The sequence below is a fragment of the Loxodonta africana genome, chromosome 3 (assembly GCF_030014295.1).
Source record: "Loxodonta africana isolate mLoxAfr1 chromosome 3, mLoxAfr1.hap2, whole genome shotgun sequence".
Taxonomy (NCBI): Eukaryota; Metazoa; Chordata; class Mammalia; order Proboscidea; family Elephantidae; genus Loxodonta; species Loxodonta africana.
In genome coordinates this window covers 62136014-62160421 of record NC_087344.1, presented here as the reverse complement: position 1 = coordinate 62160421, position 24408 = coordinate 62136014, and the positions used below count along the sequence as shown (strand labels likewise).

The window sequence follows — 24408 nt, the reverse complement described above, 5'->3', positions numbered from 1 at the left end:
ACTTTTGCTCAGAATCATACGCATACCAAGTTTTGTTTTAATACTCCCTTTAATGAGGAGAAACTGAGGCCCAGAAAGAGTCAAGTCACATGGCAGAGTTCGGGCTAGAAGTCAAGCATTCAGCTCCTAAGAGCAACCCAAGAGGCCTGTTCTCCAAGGAAAGGCCAGAGGGAGGAAAGGACACAGACGGAGTTGGGTAAGTAGCTTTAATGTAACAGTAGACCAACTGGAAAGGAAGAGACCCCCAAGGCCCCAGCCCTTCCCCCACGATGCCCTGGGACCTGTGGGCCTGGGCCAGTCCCATGCCTGCCTAAGCCCTGAGGCCCCTGAATCCCAGGGAAGGGGGGGAAAGGAAGCTGGATGGCTGGGATCTGAGTCGCAAGAGTTCAGGGTTGAAAACAGGCTAGTTGAATTTGGCCTTGGAAAAATCCATCTCTGGATGCTGATCCATGAACCTGGGAAGGAGGAGGAAAAAGGTAAAACAGGACACCTCTCCCCCAAACCCAGCCCCTTTCTCCCAGCCCCTCAAGTCAGGGCTAATCTCTTAAGGACTCTGAGCAACCTGGAGGGCTACCAACCCAGGCCAGGCAGGGGTGGGGCTCCAGGGCTCCAAGGCTGGAAGATGAGGTGCATCCAGGCTGTTTTCCTGGGTGGCAACGACTGCCTGTTACCCTGAGTTGGCCTTGCCCTCAAGATGACCTTAGCAGGTGATTAGGGGAGGCAGGCCAAGGCCATAAAGCCACAAACGTGACTCGCTCACCCTGGAAGGGGGGTTGGTAGCTCCTGTGCAGGCTCAGTGATTTACTTCCTGCTGTTACCCAGGCCTCCAGGTGCCCACCCCCTCCATCCCTATCTCTGAAATGCTTACTTCTTCAGAATCTCCTGTTTCTTCTGCTCATCAGAGGTAGGCAGCCCCATGGACTTCTGTCTCTGATCATACATCATCTTCTCCACCATGCTGCGGGTCTCACTGTCCAGGTCTGACAGCTGGGGACAGGCAGTGTGACAGGGATGGGTGAAGCTCTGGGGCCACCCAGACCCTTCACCTCTCTGCTAGAACTCTCCCAACCAGTCAGGGCTCACCTTGGAGTTCTCAGGATTGATCTTCTTGGTATTGATCTCGGGGTCACTGGACACCAAGCGGCTCCACCACTCCATCTTGTTGATCTGCAAGGAAGGAGAGGAGAGCTCACTCTGTGCCCTGGGAACCACCCCCAACCCTCCCAGAACCAAACTCTCTCCCACCCAGTTCCTGCACTTGATATCCATGCAGGCCTGTGCTGGGCATCAAGGGTCCAGATCAGTGAGGCCCAGTCCCTCCCCTCCCCAGTGGCTGGGGGAGACAGACATGAAGACAAACTGTGATGAATCAGCATGGTAAGTGGAAGAATAAAATATAGAAGCAGATATTCATCCAGGGGAGAGGGAAAGAGGGCCTTAAGGGACAAGCAATAAACCAGGTAAAAAAGGCAGAGAAGGACATTCCAGTCAGGAACTGCAAGAGGAAGGGCACGGGAGGGGCAGAAAGGCCAGGTGGGCTGGGAGAGGGCCTCAAGTGCTATGGAGGCTTTCCTTAGACCCTTGACTCTTTACAGAGACACCTTTTTTACTGGTGTCTGTGTCCCCTCTTCCTGTGAAGGAAGTGGGGGAGGGAGTATAGGTCGCCCAAGGACACGGATTTTTCCGTTTTATTCACTGTTCTCTCTGCAACACTTAGAACAGTGCCTGGCACACAGGTGTTCAAATGTTTGCTGAACTGAATGCACATACCTAATCGAAAGAAAGAGGCTTTGGTACCAGACTTACCCTACCCCTTCCTAGAGGTAGGACCTGGGACAGATCTCTGAGCGGCCCCTTTCTTGACTGTAAAATGGGGACAGACCTACTTTAAAAGTCCTACTGTGGGGATTAAGTATGTCCAACAGCACCCAGCACAGTCCCTGAGTGCATAAGTAGATACCCTCCCCTCTTCCTCCACTGCCATCTCAGGCAGAAGTGCCAGGCCCCAGGCCGGGCCCCTCGCACCTTCTCCAGATGCACCGTCACCACCTTGCCATCCTCGATGAGCCACGAGCTCTCCTCCACCTTCACCTCATTGTACAGCTCCCCGTCAATGATCGCCGGCTGCCCCTTCAGCCCCACCCGGAGGTGCCGCCGCTGGATGTCCACCACCATGTCCTTCCCCTTCAGCCGGAAGTTCACGCAGAAGGGCACCACCAGCTGCATGGGGCAGGGGCAGTCAGGAACAGCCGCCGGGGAATGCCAGGACCCTACACGGGTTCCCTCACCTCCATCCCTGGCTCCGCCACTCACATCCAGCTCCGACAGGGTCTGGGTCCAGCGGTAATTGGGCAGGTCTGCCCCGTTGCCTAGGTTGGGCTTCAGTTTCCCTTTGTCTTTCTCATCTTCCTCCTCGTCCTCGTCCTCCTCAGCCTTCTGCTCACAGTCAGGAGTGCTCAGTGACTTGACAGACACAGACTGAGCCCCTACCTGGGCCAGGCCCAGGGCTGGCACTGGGCAAACAGCCACAAAATGAAAGAGACCTGGTCCTTGCCTACTCCAGGTTCTGTTCTCTGCCTCAGAGGACCTCAGACCGTTTGTTACACCATGACACAGGACATGATTAGGGGACAGTGACAGTCAGAGTTAGACCCAGAGGACCCAGCCAGTCCGAGCTGAGGGAGATGGGAAGAGAGCCTAGTACAGACTGGGATAGACAACACCATCACTGAGGTGGCCTTGAGCAGGGTTATTCTGAAATAAAACCTTGCTGCCAAATAATTCATTTCTTTTTCTGTGCTGGAGACCTCCTCGTCTCAGCCCAGAACCTTTCGAAAGCCAAATGAATGTCCTGAGAACTGCCCGGAAAGCTGGACTCAAGAGTCAGAAGAGAAAAAAAAAGTAGTGGGAGGGGCCCTGAGGGGCATGCCCTGGAGATCCGTTCTGAGTGGCCTACCACAAAGCGCCAGTCTAGCCCACAGACCCCAGGCACCTTGGATGGTACCTGTGCAGGCACTGCCCTCTCTGGCTCTTTGGCTCTCTTGCTCAAACTTAAGGTCAGTGGGTTTTTTTTTTTAAATCCAGATCCTGAAGTACGAGGATGATTCTGGAACCCAAGGAGGAGAGGGAAGGCATTCCAGAGAGGTGAAGGCTGGGGAGTTGCCCCTAGCTAGTCCTTAGCCCCTCTAGCCCATCTTACCTGCTTTCCTGGTGAGCCAAGGCTGCCATTCTTGAGCTGGTTCTCATGATTCTCTGTGTCCCTTTTCTGTGGCAATGGGCGGAGCAGTTGGCAAAGAGGGCCCCTTACTTTCCAGTGTCAATGAGGGTCTGGGAGGTGGGGGGAGGGAAGCCCACTCTCACCTGGTCAATCTCCAGCTGCAGCCTCTCTGCCTCCTCATCAGTCAGCTCCTTGATCTGGGGCCCAGGGGCCTCTGACTTGGCTTCCTTGGCCAGTCGGGCAGCCCGCTCTGCCTTCTCCCGCTGCTCAGTCTCCTGCCGGGCTCTCTTTTCCCGCCGGGCTGTCTGTGCCAGCTGGTTATGGTGGTTGAATGTCTGTGTGATGAGCTAGGGAAGGAAGAGAAGGCATTAGGGCGGGAGACCATGTCCCCAGTCCTGGAGTCCGGTCCCACCTCTATCAGCCATATGCTTGGCCAAGGCACTTCACTCAGAACCTCAGTTTCCTTATTTGTAAAACAGGGGTAATACACCTAGTTCATAGCATTAACGAGAACACCTGCAAAGAAAACCATCAAGAGCCTGGCACAATCCTTGCCACATCATAGCCACATATAAAGTGTTGGCACCCTTTGCCTGGCTCAATTTACAGTGTTTTGTTTTGTTTTTCTTAATACAGCCTAGTAACCAAGAGCATAGACAGTGAAGGTGGACAACCTGCGTTCTAATCTTTGCTGTAACCTGCTAATGGCAAACTGCGTACCTTCTAATGCTTCAGATTCCTCATCCATGAAGGTGAATCCTTATCTCACAGGGCTGTCAGACCAAAATGTAAGTGCTCTAAAGCTCTGGATATCCAGTGAAGCGGTTATGAGCCGTACTTGAGCCCTAAGCACTTTGAGAAGCCCCCCTTGAGCTCTCGGGCTCACACCGCCCTGCCCTCTGGATGATAAGTGATGATAAATGGGAAGAACATGCATGTACCCCATCTCCCCGCTGGGCAGCACTACTCCCAGAAGCGCCACATGAACAGAAAGACAGAGATCTTTCTTGAAGGAAGAGGTTAGTCTCTTCTTCATGCTGGCAAGCTATCAATTTCAAACGCTTTCTCTCCCGTTGAGCCTGCTCGGGATGTTTCTCCACATCCTGCTACCTGGCCTCCCTGCCACCAGGTGCTACCTGTCACTACCAGGCTGTGTGGCCTTGGACAAGTGAGCAACTTTGACTCTTTCTAAGCCTCAATTTCCTCATCTGTCATGAGGATCAAATGTGACAGCACCCATGAAGAGCCTGGCATGGTCCTTGCCACATGAAAGCCACATAAAGTATTGGCACCCTTTGCCTTGCAAGGGCTAGCCAAATGTCAGTTGGTAGGGAGTGGTGACAAATACTCTCTCTGCCATAAAAATAAAATAGGAGACGGCTCCACCTTGCTATTTACATCAGTAGGCCTCCTGTCCAATCCTCATGCACAGCTGAGAGTCACACCTAGGTTTGGGTTCCTGGTCTACTCTTTCTACCTGTGTGACCCTAACTCTCTCTGCCTCTATTCTGTTCTTTCTAAAAGCAGTCTTGGCATATGCTGTTCTTTGCCTAGAATGCCCTCATCCCGGTTCCCAGGTCACTCGGCAGACTCCTACTCACAACCTAGGAATAGCTCACGTGCCTCTTCAGTCTCTGACACACACTCGCCTGCACGAACACACACATCCCTGGAAGAACCCTCAGAGTGCCTGCCGTGTGATCAGTGGTCAATAAACCGTCTTTTAAGCACCTTCCTGAGCCAGAGCTGAAAGGAGGGAGGTATCTGCAAGAGCTGGTGGCCCACATGAGACCTAGGGTGACAGGAGCTGCCCATGGGCTCCCAGACCTAGTGTTCTGCCAAATGCCCTATAGATTGTCATTCATCTGATGCCAATTCCTCCTGCCACCCCCACCCCCCAGCCTCATGCCTCACTGAGTAGCTGTACACTCTGCAGGGTTAAAGGGTACCAAAAGCACTCCCCAAGCCAAAAGGGTTAGTAAAATGGAGAGTGAGAGGAACAAGCCTCCTGAAGGCCATTCTGCTGTGAATACAAAGAATCAGTCACGAGATAATCATGCCGGTGGGGGCTGCTCCACTACACAGCCTTGGTTCCAAGTCCCTAATTGGAGAGACCTTGAACTCGAGCCATTTGCCAGCCACTGGCCCAGGAGAGGCAGGAGCAGGGCCCTCCTCTCTCCCAGCTTTAGTGAATTATGTCACAGCCCATCTGTCCTGTACCTTCCTAGCTCCTGGAAGTTAACTCAGGGGTCAGGTGAGGGCAAGTATGAACTGCCAGGAAGTCAGGGCCAATCGCAGCAGCCTCTGCCTCCTCCTCCCAGTCTCCTCCCAAGCCCCCTTCAGTTAGCTTCACCTAGGCCCAGCTCTAGCCAGAGACCCCTGGTGGTCTGGCAGCCCATCCGAAGATACCAATCAGCAGTGTGCCACTGGGTCAAGCCTTTGAGGCTGGGCACATCTTTGGGAACCACAGCCCAGCTGGGTGGGGAAATGGGGAGAAGGCCTGCTCTAGAAGACAGACTTGAATGCCAGTGGAAACACCTGAGCACAGGCTTCACCTGACCCATGCTAGGCTGGTGGGGGAGTAAAGCGTGGTTACCACCAGCCTGGCCAGAGAAGACCTTGCTGAGGAGAGGTATAAAGGCTGAATCGGAAGGGGCATGAACAGAAGTTAGCTGTTAGCTGGTCCAGAGGTCCTGAACCTGACCACCCTGGCGAGTATGGGGGCTCCCCCAGCACAACTGACCCACTCCAAACAGTAAATAACAGTGGCTAATTTTGGCAGGGATTCTCCGCCCTACGTGAGGAATTCTCATATTCCCCCACACTGAGAAACCAGGGCACTGGAGTGATGCATATGGACCCCAACCCCCTCTTCACTTCCCAAGCTTCCCCTGACACAAGGCCCTGGGGAAATACTGACAGGCTATCGGCTGTGGGGATGCCTATGGTGAGCTGGAGTGAAGGGTAGGCAGGCTTGCCTCTAAGGCACAGATCCAAAAGGTCCTGGTGCTGCAACTACCCAGAACATCACCGGGGACCACTGCTATGAGCCCCAGAGCCAATTCATGGTCTGCTTACCCACACCCCCAAGCCAGCCCCCTCATCAACTTTTTCTTCCTCCTGTGGCTCCCATCTCAAGGAGTAACATCACGTCCCTCCACCCAGGTGCCTAAGGAGAGACTGGAGTCATCGGTGAACACCCACCTGGTACCAGTCCTACCACAGATGCCACTCCACTATCCTCGCCACCTCAGGCCAGGCCTATCCCTCTCCCCTAGGCTCTGGGCCTCCAGCAAAACCATCAGCAGCCTCTGCTTAAAACTGATCACAGCTCTCCCTGGCCTGCACTGCAAAGCCTGAGCCCCACAGCCTCGCTCTACATGGATCCTTCTGCCTGGACCGCTCCTCACTGACCTTGATCTCCTGGGAGTGCCTCCTCAGCCCTCAAATCAGCACAGCTATACTCTTGCCCAGGTGGATTTAGGCTCTTTGTTCATAATGCTATTGCTACCGCCTTAGAAGTTCCCTACACCGAGAAACACCCTTCTGCCCATCTTCACCTGTCCAAATCCTACTTCACCTGTCAAGGCCAGACTGAATGGCATATCCTCCCCCAAACCCTTCCTGAGTCTCACCAAATTAAGTGTTCTCTCTCCTTCCCGTGAACTCCACAGAATTTTACCTCAACTCCTCTTATAAGTACTTTCTTCCCTGAGTTGTAATTATCTGAGGCCATGCTTCACTGCCCCCTGAAAGCAGGATCCTTAACTCATTTATCTTTGTAGCATCCAAAGTACCTCAAACATTTTTTTGGAGGGGAGAATTTTATGGAACTGTTTTTATGAAAATGTTAATCCACTACGGAACTCTATCTGTACAAAATGGAAATCTAAACACTCTGCTGAAATGATGCTGCCTTTCAGTGACACATGAGCAGGAAGAACCTTCAAGTGAGAGCCAAAGACAATGAAATAAGAGGATGCAGATTCACCTATATGTTGTGATTACTTTTGTGTGCAGCCTTTCTAGCCATGGGCTTGTAACTCCCACCCAGGTGACTGTGTGATAGGGTAACTGCGGCCACGAAGGGGATTGATCAGTTCTGTCTGAAAAGAGAGCCAATTCCAGAGCAGAAAGGAGGAGCCCACCACCACCAAGGAAAGAGAGGCCTGCAGGAGGCATGGTGGGCTTCCCACAGAAAGAGAAGGCTGAGTGCCTTTGAGCAGAGACTGAGGGACAGAGAAAGGCATGCCTGAAAGCACGGCTGGAAGAGGCTGTCCTGATGGAAGAACTGAATCTTAAGTGTTCCTGAGCCTGAATTGTAACTGTTACTTCCCTAATAAGCCCCATAATGGTGAGTATGGTCTGTGAGTTCTGTGTGGCCATTGCAATAAATTATCAAACCCAGCAGAGAAGTAGAGAGTGCCGTGGGAGGGATGGTTGGTGTCAAGAGTTGGTAGAGATGGAGAACAAGAGAGGTGTGTCTGACCTCTGCCTCACAGGAATCAGCATTGGGCTGTTAATCTTGGTTCGCCTTTCCCCTTGTGACATTGAAGGAGGTCAGATACCTCCCCCAGGCCATTTTTACAACCTAAAAGTAGGGAGAGAGGATCTGGGGAAGTGCAGTAAGGCATAAAAAAACACAAACATCTCATGATCCAGAGGCTTTGTGAAAGTTGAGGGGGCATGCACAAGAAATGGCAGCACGGCTTTACACTGGTGGCACTGATGCTGGTATGGTGTCCCATGCTAGTATCAGGAGCCAAAATAGACTACCTCCTTTGACATGAATTTCCGCCTCAACCGACTCACTAGGGATCACAAATGGCATGCTACTGTGTCAATAAAAATAACTGAAATGGATTGAAACACAAAATATATTTAAGTCCATGAGTTTATGACGACACTGGGAAAAACATTCACCTCATTGGTCACCTTTGGAAGATGCTAGGAAACCGAGTAATTACACCCAAAACAGTAAGTAAGTAAATATATTGTATGCTCTCAGGTAAGCAGCTAACAAGGGAAAGTTTCTTTAGAAGAATTACAGCTAATAAAGGAGGGAAGAATGATAGAATATTAGCATTTTACAAACCTGTAATAATGAAACAATAAATTTAGGCAACATCACATGCGAAACAACCAGGCAACATGGGCTTCCTGATGGAGCACACAAGACCATCAATGAAGTAGTCTTGGGGAACAAAAAAATCCCCAAACTGAATCAGATCAAGCTTCTAGATCTAACTACCAACATGCAGGAAATAAAAAAGACAAAGGGGTTAAACGACACCATAGATATGCAATAAGCAAAATTCAGATTATGGGAAACTTGCCAGAACAAAAAACCAGGTCTCGTCAACAAATAAACTGCAAGGGGAAAAAAAAAAGATGTCTCTTAATCCATAGGTTCCTCCTATCAACCAATGAAATGTGGGGACCTTGTCTGGAACCTGAATCAAAGAAAAAACAGTAAGCTGCAGTGAATCTGAAAATGAAATTAAGAAAACAATTTCATTCACAATAGCATAAAAAAGAATAAAATAAAAATAAATTTGATAAAAGTATAAAACTTACACTTTGAAAATTATAAAATATTGCTGAAAGAAATCAATTGAGGACCTAAATAAATGGAAAACATTCCATGTTCATGGGCTGGAACATCAGCATTAAGATGGCAATACTCCTCAAACTGATCTACAGATTCAACACAATTCCTATTAAAATCCCCAGTGACTTCTTGGTACAAACTGACAAGCTGATTATAAAATTCATTTGAGAATTGCAAGGGACCCAAAATAGCCAAAACAATCCTGAAAAAAGAACAAAGTAGGAAGACTAACATATCCCAATTTCAATACATACTACAAAGTAACAGTAATCAAGACAGTATGCTATTGGCACAAAGACAGACATACAGATCAATGGAATAGAACTGGGAGTCCAGAAACAAACCCATACATCTATGGTCAACTGATTTTGCACAAGGGTATAAAGTCTATTCGATGGGGAAATAAAAAAACAGTACAGAGACAAATGGTACTGAGACCGGCTATTCACATGTAAAAGAATAAACTTGGACCCCTACCTCACGCCACATACAAAATTAACTCAAAATAGAACTCCATGAAAAAAACAGCAGTGAATCTTCATGACCTTGGATTTGGCAAAGGATTCTTAGATAGCAACAAAATAAAACAAATGAATTGAATTTCATCAAAATTAAAAACATTTATAAGAATTAACTTAGGTGAAGGGAAGGACAACACACAACACAAGGGAAGTCCGCACAAATGAACTAAACTAAAAGCTAAGAAGTTTCCTGAATGCAACCAAACACTTCGTGGGAGACAGGAGCAGAGGTGGGGATCTGGGGACCATGGTTTCAGGGGACATCTAAGTCAAGTGGCATAACAAACTTCATTAAGGAAACGTTCTGCACCCCACTTTGGTGGGTGGCATCTGGGGTCTTAAAAGGTTGCAAGTGGCCATCTAAGATACATCAACTGGCCCCAACCTACCTGGAGCAAGAGAGACTGAAGAACACCAAAGACACAAGGAAAATATTAGCCCAAGAGACATAAAGGGCCACATAAACAAGAGACTCCATCAGCCTGAGACCAGAAGAACTAGATGGTGCCCAGCCACCACCAATGACTGTCCTGACAGGGGACACAACAGATAGTCCCCAGTGGAGCAGGAGAAAAGCAGGGCACAGAACTCAAATTCATGTAGAAAGACCAGACTTAATGGTTTGACTGAGACTAGAGGAACCTCAGAAGACATGGCCCCCAGGCTCTCTGTTAACCCAGAACTAAAACCATTCCAGAAATCAACTCTTCAGACAAGGATTAGGCTGGACTGTAAAACGTAAAATAATACTCATGAAGACTGTGCTTCTTAGTTCAAGTAGATACACGAGACTAAACTGGCAGCTCCTGTCCGGAGGTGGACATTAATTTGCGCTGTAAAACTTCACGTAAAGCACAATAAAAAAGAGAAGAGCTGAGTCATTAAAAAAAAAAATTTTTTTTAAACATTTGTGCTTCCAAGGATACCATTGAAGTGAAAAAGTAATCCAAAGAATGAGAGAAAATATTTGCAAATCCTCCATCTGATAAGGGACATGTGTCTAGAATATACGAAGAACATTTACAACTCAATAATAAAACGACAAATAACCCAATTAAAAAATGGACAAAGGATTTCAGTAGACATTTCTCCAAAGAATATATACAGATGGTCACAAATATTTATAGCATCATTAGTCATAAGAGCCAAACAGTGCAAACAACCCAAATGTCCATCAATGAACAAATGAATAAACACAATGTGGTATACCCATAAATGGAATATTATTCAGCCATAAAAAGTAATCAAGTACTGATACATGAATGAACCTTGAAAACATACTAAGTGAAAGACACCAGTCACAACCAACCAGAGTGTTATCATTCCATTCATATAAAAGTCCAGAATACAGAAATCTATGAGACAGAAAGTAGATTGGTGAGGATTGCTTAAGGGTTGGGAAAGGAGCCCTGATGGCACAGTAGTTAAGCACTCGGCTGCTAACCAAAAGGTAAGAGGTTCAAACTCACCAGCCACTCCATGTGAGAAAGATGCGGCAATCTGCTTCCATAAAGATTACAGCCTTGGAAACACTACAGGCAGTTCTACTCTGTCCTATAGGATCACTATGAGTTGGAATTGACTCAACGGCAGCACACAAGATTTTGGAGACGACTGGACGGGGTGGGGTAGATAGATAATAGCTAGAAGACACAGGGTTTCTTCTTAAAGTGATGAAAACGTTCTAAAATTGACTGCAGTGATGGATACATGTATCAGTGAATATAGATATCCCCCATTCTTTGAAAGTTCGCTTTATACCACTTCACTTTTATGGAAGATCTACATTAATACCGTTTTTGCTAAAAGAATGAAATCCAAAGAGGATTTTCACTTCTACAAAAAAAAGATGAAAAGCGGAAATAGCATTCAGCATCGCAGCGAGGTGCTAAAGAGGCAGCTTGCACCCCAAGAGTGACATCACCAAGCTCCTTCCCCATGAGCTACATTCAGCATCTACTTTATATAGGCTGTGTATTTATTTATCATTTCTGTTTTTACTATGTTAGTTTTATTTTAGGTTTCATGTGGTATTTGGTATGATTTGGTAGGTTATTTTTTGCATTTGGCAACACTCAAAAATTTCGTAGTAGTAATTACTTCATTTTCCTGCATTTCAGCTTATGAAGGTTTGTAATCGGAATGCTGTACTTCTGGATAGGAGGGGAAACCTATATACCAAAAGCCACTGAATTGTACACTTTCAATGGGTGAACTGTATGGTATGTGAATTCTCTCTCAATAAGGCTGTTTTAAAGAAATAAAGAAGCAAAGCATTGGGGGAAATATGAATCCTAAGTGGATACTGGATGATATTTAAGGAATTACCATTTGCTATTTCTTTTTTTTTTTATTATTTCTTTTTAGATGTAGTCCCTGAGTGGTGCAGATGGTTAACATGCTCGGCTGCTAACCTAAAGGTTGGCGGTTCGAGTCCACCAAGATGTGCCATGGAAAAAAAGGCCTAGCAATCTACTTCCAAAAAATCAACCTCTGAAAACCTTATGGACTACAGCTCTACAGTACTCTGGCACACGTGGAGTCACCATGAGTCAAAACTGACTTGATAGCCAACTGGTTTATTCTTGTTTTTTTAATTTCTTTTAAGGAAAATTTATAATCAATTAGCATTAAAGATATGTTGATTAAAAATTATCCTTTTTAGGTATTCACAAAATATTTGCAAATCCAAAAATATGCCTGGAACTTACTACAAAATAACCTGAAGGAAAGTGGTCAGGAGTTAACAATTGTCGTAGCAAAGGGATGGGTTACACAGGGATTCCTGGGACTACTCTCTCTACCTTTGCTTATGTTTGAAATATTCTCAAGTTTTTAAAAGCTATAATAATTTACCTTCACCAGCAATGTCTGAAAAAGTGTCCTTTCTTCTACATCACTGCAATGTTCTTTTCGATTTTTGTCAGTCTGAAACTTGTCAGTCTTCTGAGAATTGCCCATTTTTCTGTTGCAAAAGATCCCTGACCCACTTTCCTCATTTGTAAAAATGGGATAGTAACACCTACCTCTCTTGCAGAACTTCTAAGGATCATATGAAAATCACGTGGATAAAGTACATGGTTAACAGTGGAGCTTCAAAAAATGACAACTTGCATCCCTTCTCCCCCTTGCCCTTGGCATTTTGCTTCCGCTAGAGATTACTATTATACCAAAGGAAGGCCAGGTGAATTTTTCTGAAGAGACAGAGCTGCTCAAGGGACAGCAGCCCCCAATGCTCACCTTCTCTGCCATCCCCTCTTCTCCTCCAATGAAAAAGTCTGTTTTGCGTCGAAGGAAGCTGAAGAAGGTGTTCACAAGCTGAAAGAAAAGAGAGAAAACTAAAGCTATGGAGACGCCATATTGGGAGGCTCTCAACTAAATAGAAGCCAACTTCCTTAGTCTAGGAGGGAGCTTGGGACTTAACTCTCTCACCTTGGAGCCTCTCAACTGAGACATCTCCCTCCTCCAGTTCCCTTAGTCACTCCCACCAGGAAGCTTACTCTAACTTTGGACCATCTGGGAGGTCTCACTTTCTTGTGTGTGTTTACATGTAGCCTGAGGATGTGAAACATTCAGTTCTCTGTATCCAGAGCTTAAAATGTCTGGGCCCAACCTTCCTCTCCAGAAAAATAAAAAAAAACCCATCAGTAGTGCTGGCTAAACTACCAGGGCAGAACTGGGGCGGGGGGGGGGGGGGGCGGCGGGGGGGCGCAAATGAAACCACTTAAAAGAAGGTCAAGACCAGCTGACTCTGGTTGGGTTACCAGTGTAGCCAGGTGATTAAGAGCATGGTGTCATGGATTGAATTATGTCCCCCCAAAAATATCTGTCGACTTGGCTAGGTCATGATTCCCTTATATGGTTGTATGATTGTCTATCATTTTATCTTCTGATGTGATTTCTACGTTGTAAATTCTATCACTATGATGTAATAAGATGTATTTGTGGTAGTTATACTGACAAGGTCTACAAGATTAAACAGTGTCTTAAGCCAATCTCTTTTGAGATATAAAAGAGAGAAGCAAGCAGAGAGACAGGGCGACCTCATACCACCAAGAATGCAGTGCCAGGAGCAGTGCGCATCCTTTGGACCTGAGGTTCCTGTGCTGAGATGCCCCCTGGCCAAGGGAAGGCTGATGACAAGGACCTTCGTCCAGAGCCGAAAGAGAGAGAAACCCTTCCCCTGGAGCTGGTGCCCTGAATTCAGACTTCTAGCCTACTGGACTGTGAGAGAATAAACTTCTCTTTGTTAAAGCCACCCTGGTGTGATATTTCTGTCATAGCAGCACTAGATGGCTAAGACACGTGGGTTTTAGTTTCAGACTGACACTTATCAGCTGTGTGACCTTGGGGAAGTTTCTTAACTCTGTAAAACAGGAATAGCAGCAGGACCCATTTCTGGGGACCTTGTGAGGAATAAATGAGGTAATGAAAGTAAGGCCCTTAGCAGTAAATGGCACAGCACAACAGACCCACTGCTAAAGGATGAACCCCTAACAGCAGGAACGATTAACTTAGCCTGTCTACATCCCCAATGTCTGGCACCATATCAGGCTCAGAGTATATGCTCAGTAAAATATTTTTTGAATGAACAGATCTAATGGTGATCTAGAGTTAGCACATTCAAGCCATTTTACTCGCCCAAGGGTTCTAAATCTGATGCTAGAATTTACCTCAATAATTTCAATAGGGAACTGAAACTTCTAGACATGTTATCTCATACTCATACTTGAGGGCAGTGGGTGGGTGGTAGACATGTTATCAATTCTCTCAAAAATGAACTCTCTCAAACCTGGTATTGTGTCAACAATTTAGGGGAACAGGGGGAGGGGGAGCCTTTTCACACTTGCAAATTAGTAACACCCCCCACACCTCAAAGGGCTTGGGAGCCCTTGGTCACAACAGGCACCTGAGTGAAAGAATGGAAATGGATAGGTCAATGAAAACTTGTCCCCACTGAGGAAGAAAATCAGCAAAAGGACTGTGGAAAGTACAACGGCCTACGGAGTCTGGTCTCGCGGAGGTCAGGAGTCACTGGGTCTCCATTTCTTTATTTATAAAATGAAGCTTTGGACTGATTTTGACAACTGTTCTACCTCTAACTTTCCAGATTTCTGCTTCAAAAAACCAACTCAAGAATCTACACTAGTTGATCCTTACCATTCACAGACTACGTGTTATTATTGCGGGGTCGCTCAGCATGCTTTATGCTTTTTAAAAAAGCTCTTTGTAAGCTCTTTCAGGGCAAGGACAAGTTTCTGCTCACCTCCATATCCCCGGGACCCAGCCCAATGAGTCCAAAAAAAATGTCTTAAAAAAAAAAAAAAACTCATTCACAGAGTGGATTCAGACCCATCGTGACCCTACAGGACAGAGTAGAACTGCCCCCATAGGGTTTCCAAGAAGCAGCTGGTAGATACGAACTGCTGACCCTTTGGTTAGCAGCTGAGCTTTTAAGCACTGTGCCACCAGGGCTCCAGTGAGTGTCTGACAGACGTTATTCACCAAACACTGGCTGAATGAACAAGCCTGATTATTTATAACTCCTCACTGCTCTTCAAGATACCACTCTCCTACAACGATTCAGGAAAACAGGGATTTGCAGCTCCATTTTAAGAGATAAGAAAAATGCGGCTTGGAAAGGTGGGACGGTCCCAAGCTTCCCAGGTAGTGGAAATCAACTGCGAGAACAAGCCTCCTACTCCCCCATTCACACCCTGAAAAACCACGTGCTAACATCATCGCTCCACACACACCCCGCACACACTCATCGACTCACTACAAGTTGTGGTAGATGCAAATGAGAGTCTGGCATGGCTCGTCGTAAAGAATGCTCTCTGGAAGCAGCCACCTATGGGGCACCGGGACTGGAAGCATGTGTAAGACCAAGGGCATATACCAAGGCTCTGGGGGAAGAATCTGAAAGGGTCGGGTCAGGAATGCCACGTTTACTTTGTTAGAAGTTACTGAAGGGCGCCATGGGGCCGGGATTGACACCCGAGGAGTGGGACACGCTGGCTGGGAGGCCAGACCGGAAGCTCAAGAGCGGTGGGAATGTCGGAGCGTGGGGGTCCCGGAAGCGAGTGAGGCCCGGAGGAAGCTCTCGGGCCTCGAGGGCAGAGAAGGGCTGAGAGAGCGTGGCTAGGGCCGCCTGAATGGGCCAGCACCGCCGGACCAGGCCGGGCCGACGCCGCGCGGGCGGTTACCTCCTGCACGCCGCCCTCGTGCTGCTGCGCCATGGCCAGCAGCATGCCGTCGAACCGCTCCTCTTCCTGCTCCCCTCCCATCGCGCCTGTCCCTTTCCGCGCTAAGAAATCCGCGCTCAGCACTGTCGCCCGCCGCTCCACGCTCCTCCTGGTCGCCTCGGGCCCAACGGCTCCACTCCGCCTTCCGCAGCGGAGCAGGAAATACGCACTTGCCACACCGCCCCGGCCCGCCTTCTCCCCTTCCCTTCCCGCCTTCCTCCGCTCTCTCGGCCATTGACTGCGCATGAAGCAGCCCGCTTCGCCGACCATTGGTCGGCTTTCTGAGCCTATCAATAAGCGAATCCAAGAAGTGGTGGGAGGAGCCCAGAGTTGGGGAGCTTGGCGTGAGTTGCTATGGTCACCAGATGCTTTGGAGCCTTCCAGAAAGCCTTGGGCTCAAATATGGGGGGGTTGGAAGTGAAAAAGGCACAAACTTTGGTCCTTTGCCTTGTTCCCTACTTGTAGAACGGTGGAGCTGAGATGAAAGTGCCCTTATCATCTCTTCCAACCCTTCCATGAGGCAATTGAGACCCAAAAAAAAGAAACTTGCCCAAACGACAGCCTACTTCTGTCATCATCACGTACTTGACCAAGGCTGGCTTCATGAGCATCCAAAGCCGCACAGGGTCCCAGGTCTGAAGAGCCTCGCACTTGGTTTGATGCTCTGCTGGCACAGTCTTGAAATTCTTAATGATTTTTTAATAAGTGGTTCTACCTTTTCATTTCGGACTCCGCGATCATGGAACCGGCCCTTTAGTCTACTTTGACTCCTGTTAATGTGAGGGACAGGTCACGGTCACCTAAGGCCAATCCCTCTACTAATGCAATGAATTTCACCATCTTAGTCTTCTCAGGGATCCTAACCCTGCAATTATCCTTTTTTTTTTTTTTTAATCTCCTGCTTCACAAATTTCTTTTGGATCATTCCCATCAATTTACAAACATGCTTTAGTATCTTTTTTTTAATAGTCTGTGCACTGAGTTTCTGATCCAGTTACCTCCCCACTTTTTAGCTCTTATTCACAGCAAAGCTTTTTTAGAAGTTTGCTATACTTGTTTCTCTACTTCCTCAACTCCCATTGGTCTTCAACTTATTCTAATTAGTCTGTTCTTAAGAGGTTTGATGAAGATCAGATGGCCTACACATTGTCAAAGTCAATGGACCACTATTATCTTACTTGACCTCTCAGCTGCATTTGACACAGTTGACCCCTTCTTTCTTCTGAAAATTCTTTTTTTCTTTAGGCTTCTGTGTCACCACAGGGACCTGGTTTTCTTTCCACCTCTCTAACACTCTCTCAGTGTCTTGTGCTGCGCAGACTTGTAAATATTGGAGGTTCTAGCCACTGCTCTCTCCTCTATTCTTATCTATAGTCTCTCCTTAGGTGATCTCACTGAATGCAATGGTTATAATTACCAACTACATGCTAATGAAGCCCAAATTGACATCTCTGACCCAAACCTCTTGTGAGCTCCAGGCTCATCTATTGGACTGCCACCTGGACACCTCCATTGGAGTTAGTAGGTATCTCAGAACTAACATGGCCAACATTAATACTCCCCCTTTGTTGTTGTGGAGCCTTGGTGGTGCAGTGGTTTATAACTGCGACTGCTAAGCAAAAGGCCGGCAGTTCAAATCCACCAGCCGCTCCTTGGAAACCCTATGGGGCAGTTGTAGTCTGTGCTATAGGGTTGGTATGAGTTGGATTTGACTTCACGGCAGCGGGCCTTGTTCATGTTGTTGTATGCCATTGAATAGACACAACAAATTAATTCTTCCCAAAATCTTCCCCATTGACTTAAGTGCCCCGTTCAAGCACTCATTTGCCAAAGGCAAAACCTCCACCCATTTTCTCAAGCCCAATGCTAAACTAAAATGGTGACCCTATATATTCCAGAGTAGAATTGTGCTCCCTAGGGTTTTCAAGACTGACTTTTCTGAAGCGGATTGCCAGGCCTTTCTTCCAAGGTGCCTCTGGGTAGGTTCGAACCACCAACCTTTTGGTTAGTAGTTGAGCACTTAACCATTTGTGTCACTCAGAGACTCCAGCCAAGTTCTAGACTCATTTATTAGTACTGTCTGTCTCTCCCCAAAATACATCCTGATTCTGTTGCCTTCTCACCATCTCTGCTGCTGCCACATCAGCCTAAGCCAGTACATCTCTTATTTGGACAGCTGCTCCTGTGGCTTCCTAACTGGTCCCCTTACTACTTTTCTTGTCTCTTTTAATAATCCATCCCCCACCCAGCAGCCAGAGCAATCCTTCTAAGATGTAAAACGTATCTTGTTACTCCCTTGCTTAAAATTAGCCCTTTACTGGGTAGCCATAGCATTCAGAATTAATTCCAAACTCTCAAGCACGACCTCTGAGGAGCAACACCATCAGGGCCCTGGCTACCTCGCCAGTCTCATTTTGTCCCAAGCCCACCTTTACTCACCAGGCTCCCTCTTCAATGGCTTCTTTCAGTTCCTAAAATGTCCTGTCCTGATTCCTAAGCCTTTGCCAGCCAACTCATTATTATCCATCAGGTCTCAGTCCAAATGCTACTTCCTCTGCGAAGTCTTTATTAATCCTGATATATAGATTAAATATCCATGACTTTTGCTTACAATGCTCCTATGATGTAAATGCTCTTATCATTCCCATTTAGAGGGTGAGATATAGGGACAGAGAGGTCACGTGCTCAAGGTCACATATCTGGAAGGGAGAGCCAGGATCCAAACCCAGGCAGCCTGGCCCCAGAGCCGACACACTTACCCATTTCGTCTTAGAGTTCTGCCTCCCTAAATTGGCATTCTGACTTTGTAAGTCAATTCCCATCACTGTTTTATGTGACTCCTCCCTGAGAAACCAGCCCTGATCTTAGACCCAGAAGAATTCACCTAGATGATAAACTTTGCCCAAGATGGCGTCTTGATGACCAGTCAGCCTCCTTTAATGACCTCTGACCATATCAATGTTTGAACACTACCACCAGCAGTTAAGTGTGTAAGTACAGCATTGTCTTAATTATCTAGTGCTGCTGTAACAGAAATACCACAATTGGATGACTTCAACAAACAAATTTATTCTCTCACAGTCTACGAGGCTAGAAGTCTGAATTTGGGCTCCAGCTCCCCAGGAAGGCTTTCTCTCTCTGTCAGTTCTGGGAGAAGTTCCTTGTCATCAATCTTCCCCTGGTCCAGGAGCTTCTTTGCGCAGGAACCCCAGGTCCAAAGAACGTGTGCTGCTCCTGGCACTTCTTTTTGGTTGGTATGAAGTCTCACTCCTCTTTGCTAGCTTCTCTGTTTTATATCTCAAAAGAGATTGACTCAAGATACAGCATAATCCTGTAGATTCTGTCTTACCTTATCAACATAACTGCCTCTAATGCTTCCTCATTCACATCATAAAGGTTAGGATTTATACAACACACAGGATAATCACATCAGATTCCAAAATGGTGGACAACCACACAATACTGGGACTCATGGCCTAGGCAAGCTGACACATTTTTTTGGGAACACAATTCAATGCATAACAAGCACTGTGAGCTAAATGCTATATTAGGAGTGTGGATTAGATGACCTGGGAACTCAGAGATGGAGCAATTTATGCTGCTGGAGAGGTGGAGAGGGAAAGGCGGGAAGGCTGTGGACAGTAACACTGAGTTAGACCAAGAAGGGTGACCAGGAGCTTACCAAACAGACTGGGTAAGGGAAAGGCATCCCAGGCAGGAGGAACAGCATGAACAAGATCTTTGAGGCATGAAGGTGCATGACGCGTTCCAGGAATGAGAAGTTGCCTAGTGCTGGCTATCTCCCAGTTCCAAGCCTAAAGCCAGGCCCTCTGCACTCCAGATCTCCCAGCCGCACCTCCACCAGTCTGAGGCCTCTGTACACACCAAGAGCAAACATGTGCACCCTGGTCATGGGATTGTAAAGCATTTTCAAACACCTTATCTCATTGGTCTCTCTTTAATTTTACAGATAATATGCAGCCCCGTGCCTGGCACAGGTGCTCAATAAGTGGCAGTCATTACAATTATTAGGATGATGATTGTTGCTCCTGCTTGAATAGTCACACCTTAACCCCATTGTTATGTGAGGACTAACTGAGATAATTGTGAAAGTGCTTTAGAAATGTAAAGTACTGTACAGACGAGAGAATATTATCATTAACTTTTCCTTCAGAAAAAGGAAAAAAGAAAAAAAACTGTTGAGTCAATTTCAATACATGGTGACCCCATGTGTGTCAGAGTAGAACTGTGCTCCACAGGGTTTTCTTTCTGTCTTTGTATTTGGACATTTTATTGTTGCTTAGGTGAAAGCTTACAGAGCGAATTAGTTTCCCATTCAACAATTTGTACACAGCTTGTCTTGTGGCATCGGTTGCAAACCCCTGAATGTGTCAGTACTCTCCCCACTTCCTCCCTGGCTTCTCCGTGTCCATCCACCCAGCTTTCCTGCCCCTACTTCCTTCTGAACTTTGCTTTTGGGCAAATGCTGCCCTTTAGATCTCACAGATAGTTGATTGTTCTGAGGTGTATATGCCTCAGGGCATTCATTTTATAGACCTGTCTATTGTATGGCTATAATGTGATCTCCGAGAGTGATTTCAACTCCAAGTTTGAAGGACGCCTAAGGGACATAGTCTCGGGGTTCCACCTGTATCTATCAAACCAGAAAGTCTGGTCTTATTTATGAGTTTGAATTTTGTTCTACATTTCTCTCCCACTTTGTCCGTGACCTACTATTGTGGTCCCAGTCAGAGCAATTGTTAGTGGTAGCTGGGCACCATCTAGTTCTCCTGGTCTCAAGCTAGTGTTGGCTGTGGACTAATTGCTCCCTTGAGTCTTTGGTTTTCTTCACTCTTCTTTGCTCCAGATGGGAAGAGACCAATTGTTTTATCTTAGATGGCTACTTGAAAGCTTCTAAGACCTCAGTCGCTACTCACCAAGGTAGGAGGTAGAACACAGTCTATATGGATTTTGATATGCCAATTAACCTAGATGTCCCCCAAGACTATGATTCCTAGCTCTCAAGCCCAGTGAGGTGTATGGTTATGACTCCTAAGGCTTTCAATGGCTGATTTTTAGGAAGTAGATCAGCAGGCCTTTCTTCTGGGTGAACTCAAACCCCCAGAATTCTGGTTAGCAGCTGAGTGTGTTAATCGTTTGCATTGCCAGGGATTCCAGAAAACCTTCCCAATTCAAGCTACTCAGCTCCACCAATCTATTTTGTATTTTCTCCCCCCAGTGATACGGGGGGTCCTGGTTCCTCTATCAGACTTGGAGCTACTGAGACCAGAGTTGTATCTCTCTCTGCAGAATGGGGACTTTTGAGGGTTGGCCTATGTCTCCCCCATCAGACTGAGGGCCCCCAAGAGCAAGGCTCATCTCCTACTTCAGACTATGGTCTCTGAGGGCTGGCCTCGGTCACTCAATCAGATTTGGGGTTCCCCAGGGCAGGACTGTCTTCCATATCAGGCAGAGGGCTTCTGAGGGCAGGACTCTGCCCTCCCCTCAACAGACTAAGGGTAGGGCCTGGTCAGAGAGCAGCTGATGGACTCTCTGCCCCACACAGGCCTCCACCCCTCTGAACAAATGACTGAGGCCTTCCTCACCCTCCAAGACCTCTAGGACGGTCACCCTGGCCTTTAGGCCACACAAAGGGCTCAGAAAACACAATCCACTGCAGTGCAAAGAACTCAAGACTTAGAGCCAGGAACCCAACTTCCAGCCCAGCTTTGCCATGACACCTGCAGAAGGGCCTCATCCCTGCTCTGGGTCTCCTTCTCCTCTAGCCTCCTAGAAAATGAGGACGGCAGCAACAACAACAGTAATAATAATCACCATCATTTGTGGAGTACTTGCTATGTGTCAGGTCCTTCATGTCCTCACAGACACCTCCTTTGAGCCTTGTAAATGCCCAGGATAGGCACCACCAGAGGCGGATTTTCTGTGAAGCAATGAAGCTTGAACTACAGGACCTCACACTTGCATGGCCCTATTCAAGGCACTGGGTGAGGCCCCAGCAATGTCTTCACAGGATCAAATACATTTTTTTTCTTTTGAATTTAGAAAAATAAGACTTTTTAACTGCAATCAGTTAAGACCACTGTTTCTTCCCACTCTAACCTCCCCCTCTATCACACTTCCTCGCAAATCGGATGATGTTGGAGAGGCCACAGGAATTTTGGACTCTGGTGAAGGAGAAGTTAATTTGGGGATACATTTAGTTTGGATTTGGTGGGATATAGTTAGGTGGTTTGCAGTCATTTTTCACAATGTGTCATCATTCTCATTCATTGCATTCTGGTTGTACCATTTCCAGTGCTCTAGTTTCCCTGCCCCTTCTCATCTTTGCTTTAGAGTGATTTTTGACCATTTGGTCTCCTAAGGATGATTTTTTAAAAGAAGTTCATTACTCACGGGTGATATTCTCTATTTTATGAGCCAATCTGTTATTCAGCCAAAAGGTAACTTCAAGGGATAATTTTGGTTTATGGTTTAAAGGGTGTCGCAGGCAGAAGAAAAACTAGATAACTGGGAGCTCCTAAAAATCAAACACCTATGCTCATCCAAAGACTTCACCAAAAGAGTAAAAAGATTACCTACAGACTGGGAAAAAGTTTTTAGCTATGACATTTCCAATCAGCTCCTGATCTCTAAAATCTACATGATTCTGCAAAAACTCAACTACAAAAAGACAAATAACCCAATTAAAAAATGGACAAACGATATGAACAGACACTTCACTAAAGAAGACTTTCATAGCTAACAGATACATGAGGAAGTGCTCACGATCATGAGCCATTAGGAAAATGCAAATCAAAACTACAATAAGATTCCATCTCACTCCAACAAGGCTGGAATTAATCCAAAAAACAAAAAAATAATAAATGTTGGAGAGGCCGTGGAGACATTGGAACACTTATACACTGCTGGTGGGAATGTAAAATGGTACAACCACTTTGGAAATCGATTTGGCGCTTCCTTAAAAAGCTAGAAATAGAACTACCATATGATCCAGCAATCCCACTCCTTGGAATATATCCCAGAGAAATTAAGAGCCTTCACACGAACAGATGTATGCATACCCATGTTCGTTGCAGCACTGTTTACAATAGCAAAAAGATGGAAGCAACCAAGGTGCTCATCAATGGATGAATGGATAAATAAATTATGGTATATTCACACCATGGAATACTACGCATCAGTAAAGAACAGTGATGAATCTGTGAAACATTTCATAACATGGAGGAATCTGGAAGGCATTATGCTGAGTGAAATTAGTCAGTTGCAAAAGGACAAATATTGTATAAGACCACTATTATAAGAACTCAAGAAATAGTTTAAACAGAGAAGAAAATATTCTTTGGTAGTTATGAGAGTGGGGAGGGAGGGAGGGAGGGAGGGAGGGAGGGAGGGAGAGGGGTACTCACTAATTAGACAGTAGATAAGAGCTACTTTAGATGAAGGGAAAGACAGCACACAATACAGGCGAGGCCAGCACAACTGGACTAAACCAAAAGCAAAGAAGTTCCCTAAATAAACAGAATGCTTCGAAGGCCAGAGTAGCAGGGGTGGGGGTTTGGGGACCATAGTTTCAGGGGACATCTAAGTTGATTGGCATAATAAAATCTATTAAGAAAACATTCTGCATCCTACTTTGGAGAGTGGCATCTGGGGTCTTAAATGTAGCAAACGGCCATCTAAGGTGCAGCAGTGGGTCTCAACCCACCTGGATCAGAGGAGAATGAAGAACACCAAGGACGCAAGGTAATCATGAGCCCAAGAGACAGAAAGGGCCACATAAACCAGAGACTACATCAGCCTGAGACCAGAAGAACTAGATGGCACCTGGCTACAACTGATGACTGCCCTGACAGGGAGCACAATAGAGAACCCCTGAGGGAGCAGGAGAGCAGTGGGATGCAGACCCCAAATTCTCATAAAAAGACCAGACTTAATGGTTTGACTGAGACTAGAAGGATCCTGGTGGTCATGGCCGCCAGACCTTCTGTTGGCCCAGGACAAGAACCATTCCCAAAGCCAACTCTTCAGATAGGGTTTGGACTAGACATGGGTTGGAGACGGATGCTGGTGAGGAGAGGAGTGAGCTTCTTGGATCAGGTGGACACTTGAGACTATGTTGGCATCTCCTGCTTGGAGGGGAGATGAGAGGGTAGAGGTAGTTAGAAGCTGGCAAAATGGACACAAAAAGAGAGAGTAGAGGGAGGGAGCAGGCTGTCTCATTAGGGGGAGAGCAACTGGGAGTATGTAGCAAGGTATATATAAGATTTTGTATGAGAGACTGATGATTTGTAAACTTTAACTTAAGGCACAATAGATATATTTTTTTTTTAATCTCAAAGAGTAAATTCGTGGTTGCCTAAGGCTGGGGGTCATGGGAGAATTAGGGATGATGGCTAAGTGGTGTGGGATTTCTTTATGTGATAATGAAAATATTCTAAAATTCTGGTGATACATAACTCTGTGAATATACTAAAAGCCACTAAATTGTACACTTGAAATGAGTGAATTGTTTGCTATAGAATTATATCTCAATAAATCTGTTTCAAAAAAAAGAAAAAAAAAAAGGGTATCTCAGGGTGACAGTCTCAGGCAGTCCTCTAGCCTCAACTAGTTCAGTAAGTCTGGACTGTTTAAGAATTTGAGTTCTGTTCTACATTTTTCTCCCATTCTATCAGAATCCATCTAATGTGGCCCTGATCAGAATGGTCAGTAGCAATGGCCAAGCACCACATAGTTCTGGTCTCAGGGTAGATGAGTCTGTGGTTTGTGTAGACTATTAGTCCTGTAGACTAC

The 24408-nt window shown here is 46.5% G+C and overlaps 1 protein-coding gene across 1 annotated transcript; it reads right to left on the bottom strand.

Moving 5' to 3' along the window:
- Window positions 1–30: 30 nt before the first annotated feature.
- NUDC (nuclear distribution C, dynein complex regulator) lies at window positions 31–15743 on the bottom strand. Its single transcript, XM_010595117.3, has 9 exons — window positions 15556–15743; window positions 12590–12667; window positions 3361–3564; window positions 3200–3265; window positions 2314–2436; window positions 2026–2220; window positions 1084–1167; window positions 869–987; window positions 31–455 (listed from the first exon to the last, which is right to left on the bottom strand). Exons 1-9 carry the CDS (start codon window positions 15634–15636, stop codon window positions 404–406), a joined length of 1002 nt encoding a protein of 333 aa, XP_010593419.1. The 5' UTR covers window positions 15637–15743; the 3' UTR covers window positions 31–403.
- Window positions 15744–24408: the final 8665 nt, after the last annotated feature.

Bases quoted from the DNA above. Each gene is read 5' to 3' on its own strand.
- NUDC (XM_010595117.3), bottom strand. From the start codon at position 15,636: ATGGGAGGGGAGCAGGAAGAGGAGCGGTTCGACGGCATGCTGCTGGCC. The intron at 12,668-15,555 runs GTAACCGCCCGC...CTTTTCTTTCAG, and splicing joins ACGAGGGCGGCGTGCAGGAG to CTTGTGAACACCTTCTTCAG. The intron at 1,168-2,025 runs GTGCGAGGGGCC...CCTTCCTTGCAG, and splicing joins TGACGGTGCATCTGGAGAAG to ATCAACAAGATGGAGTGGTG.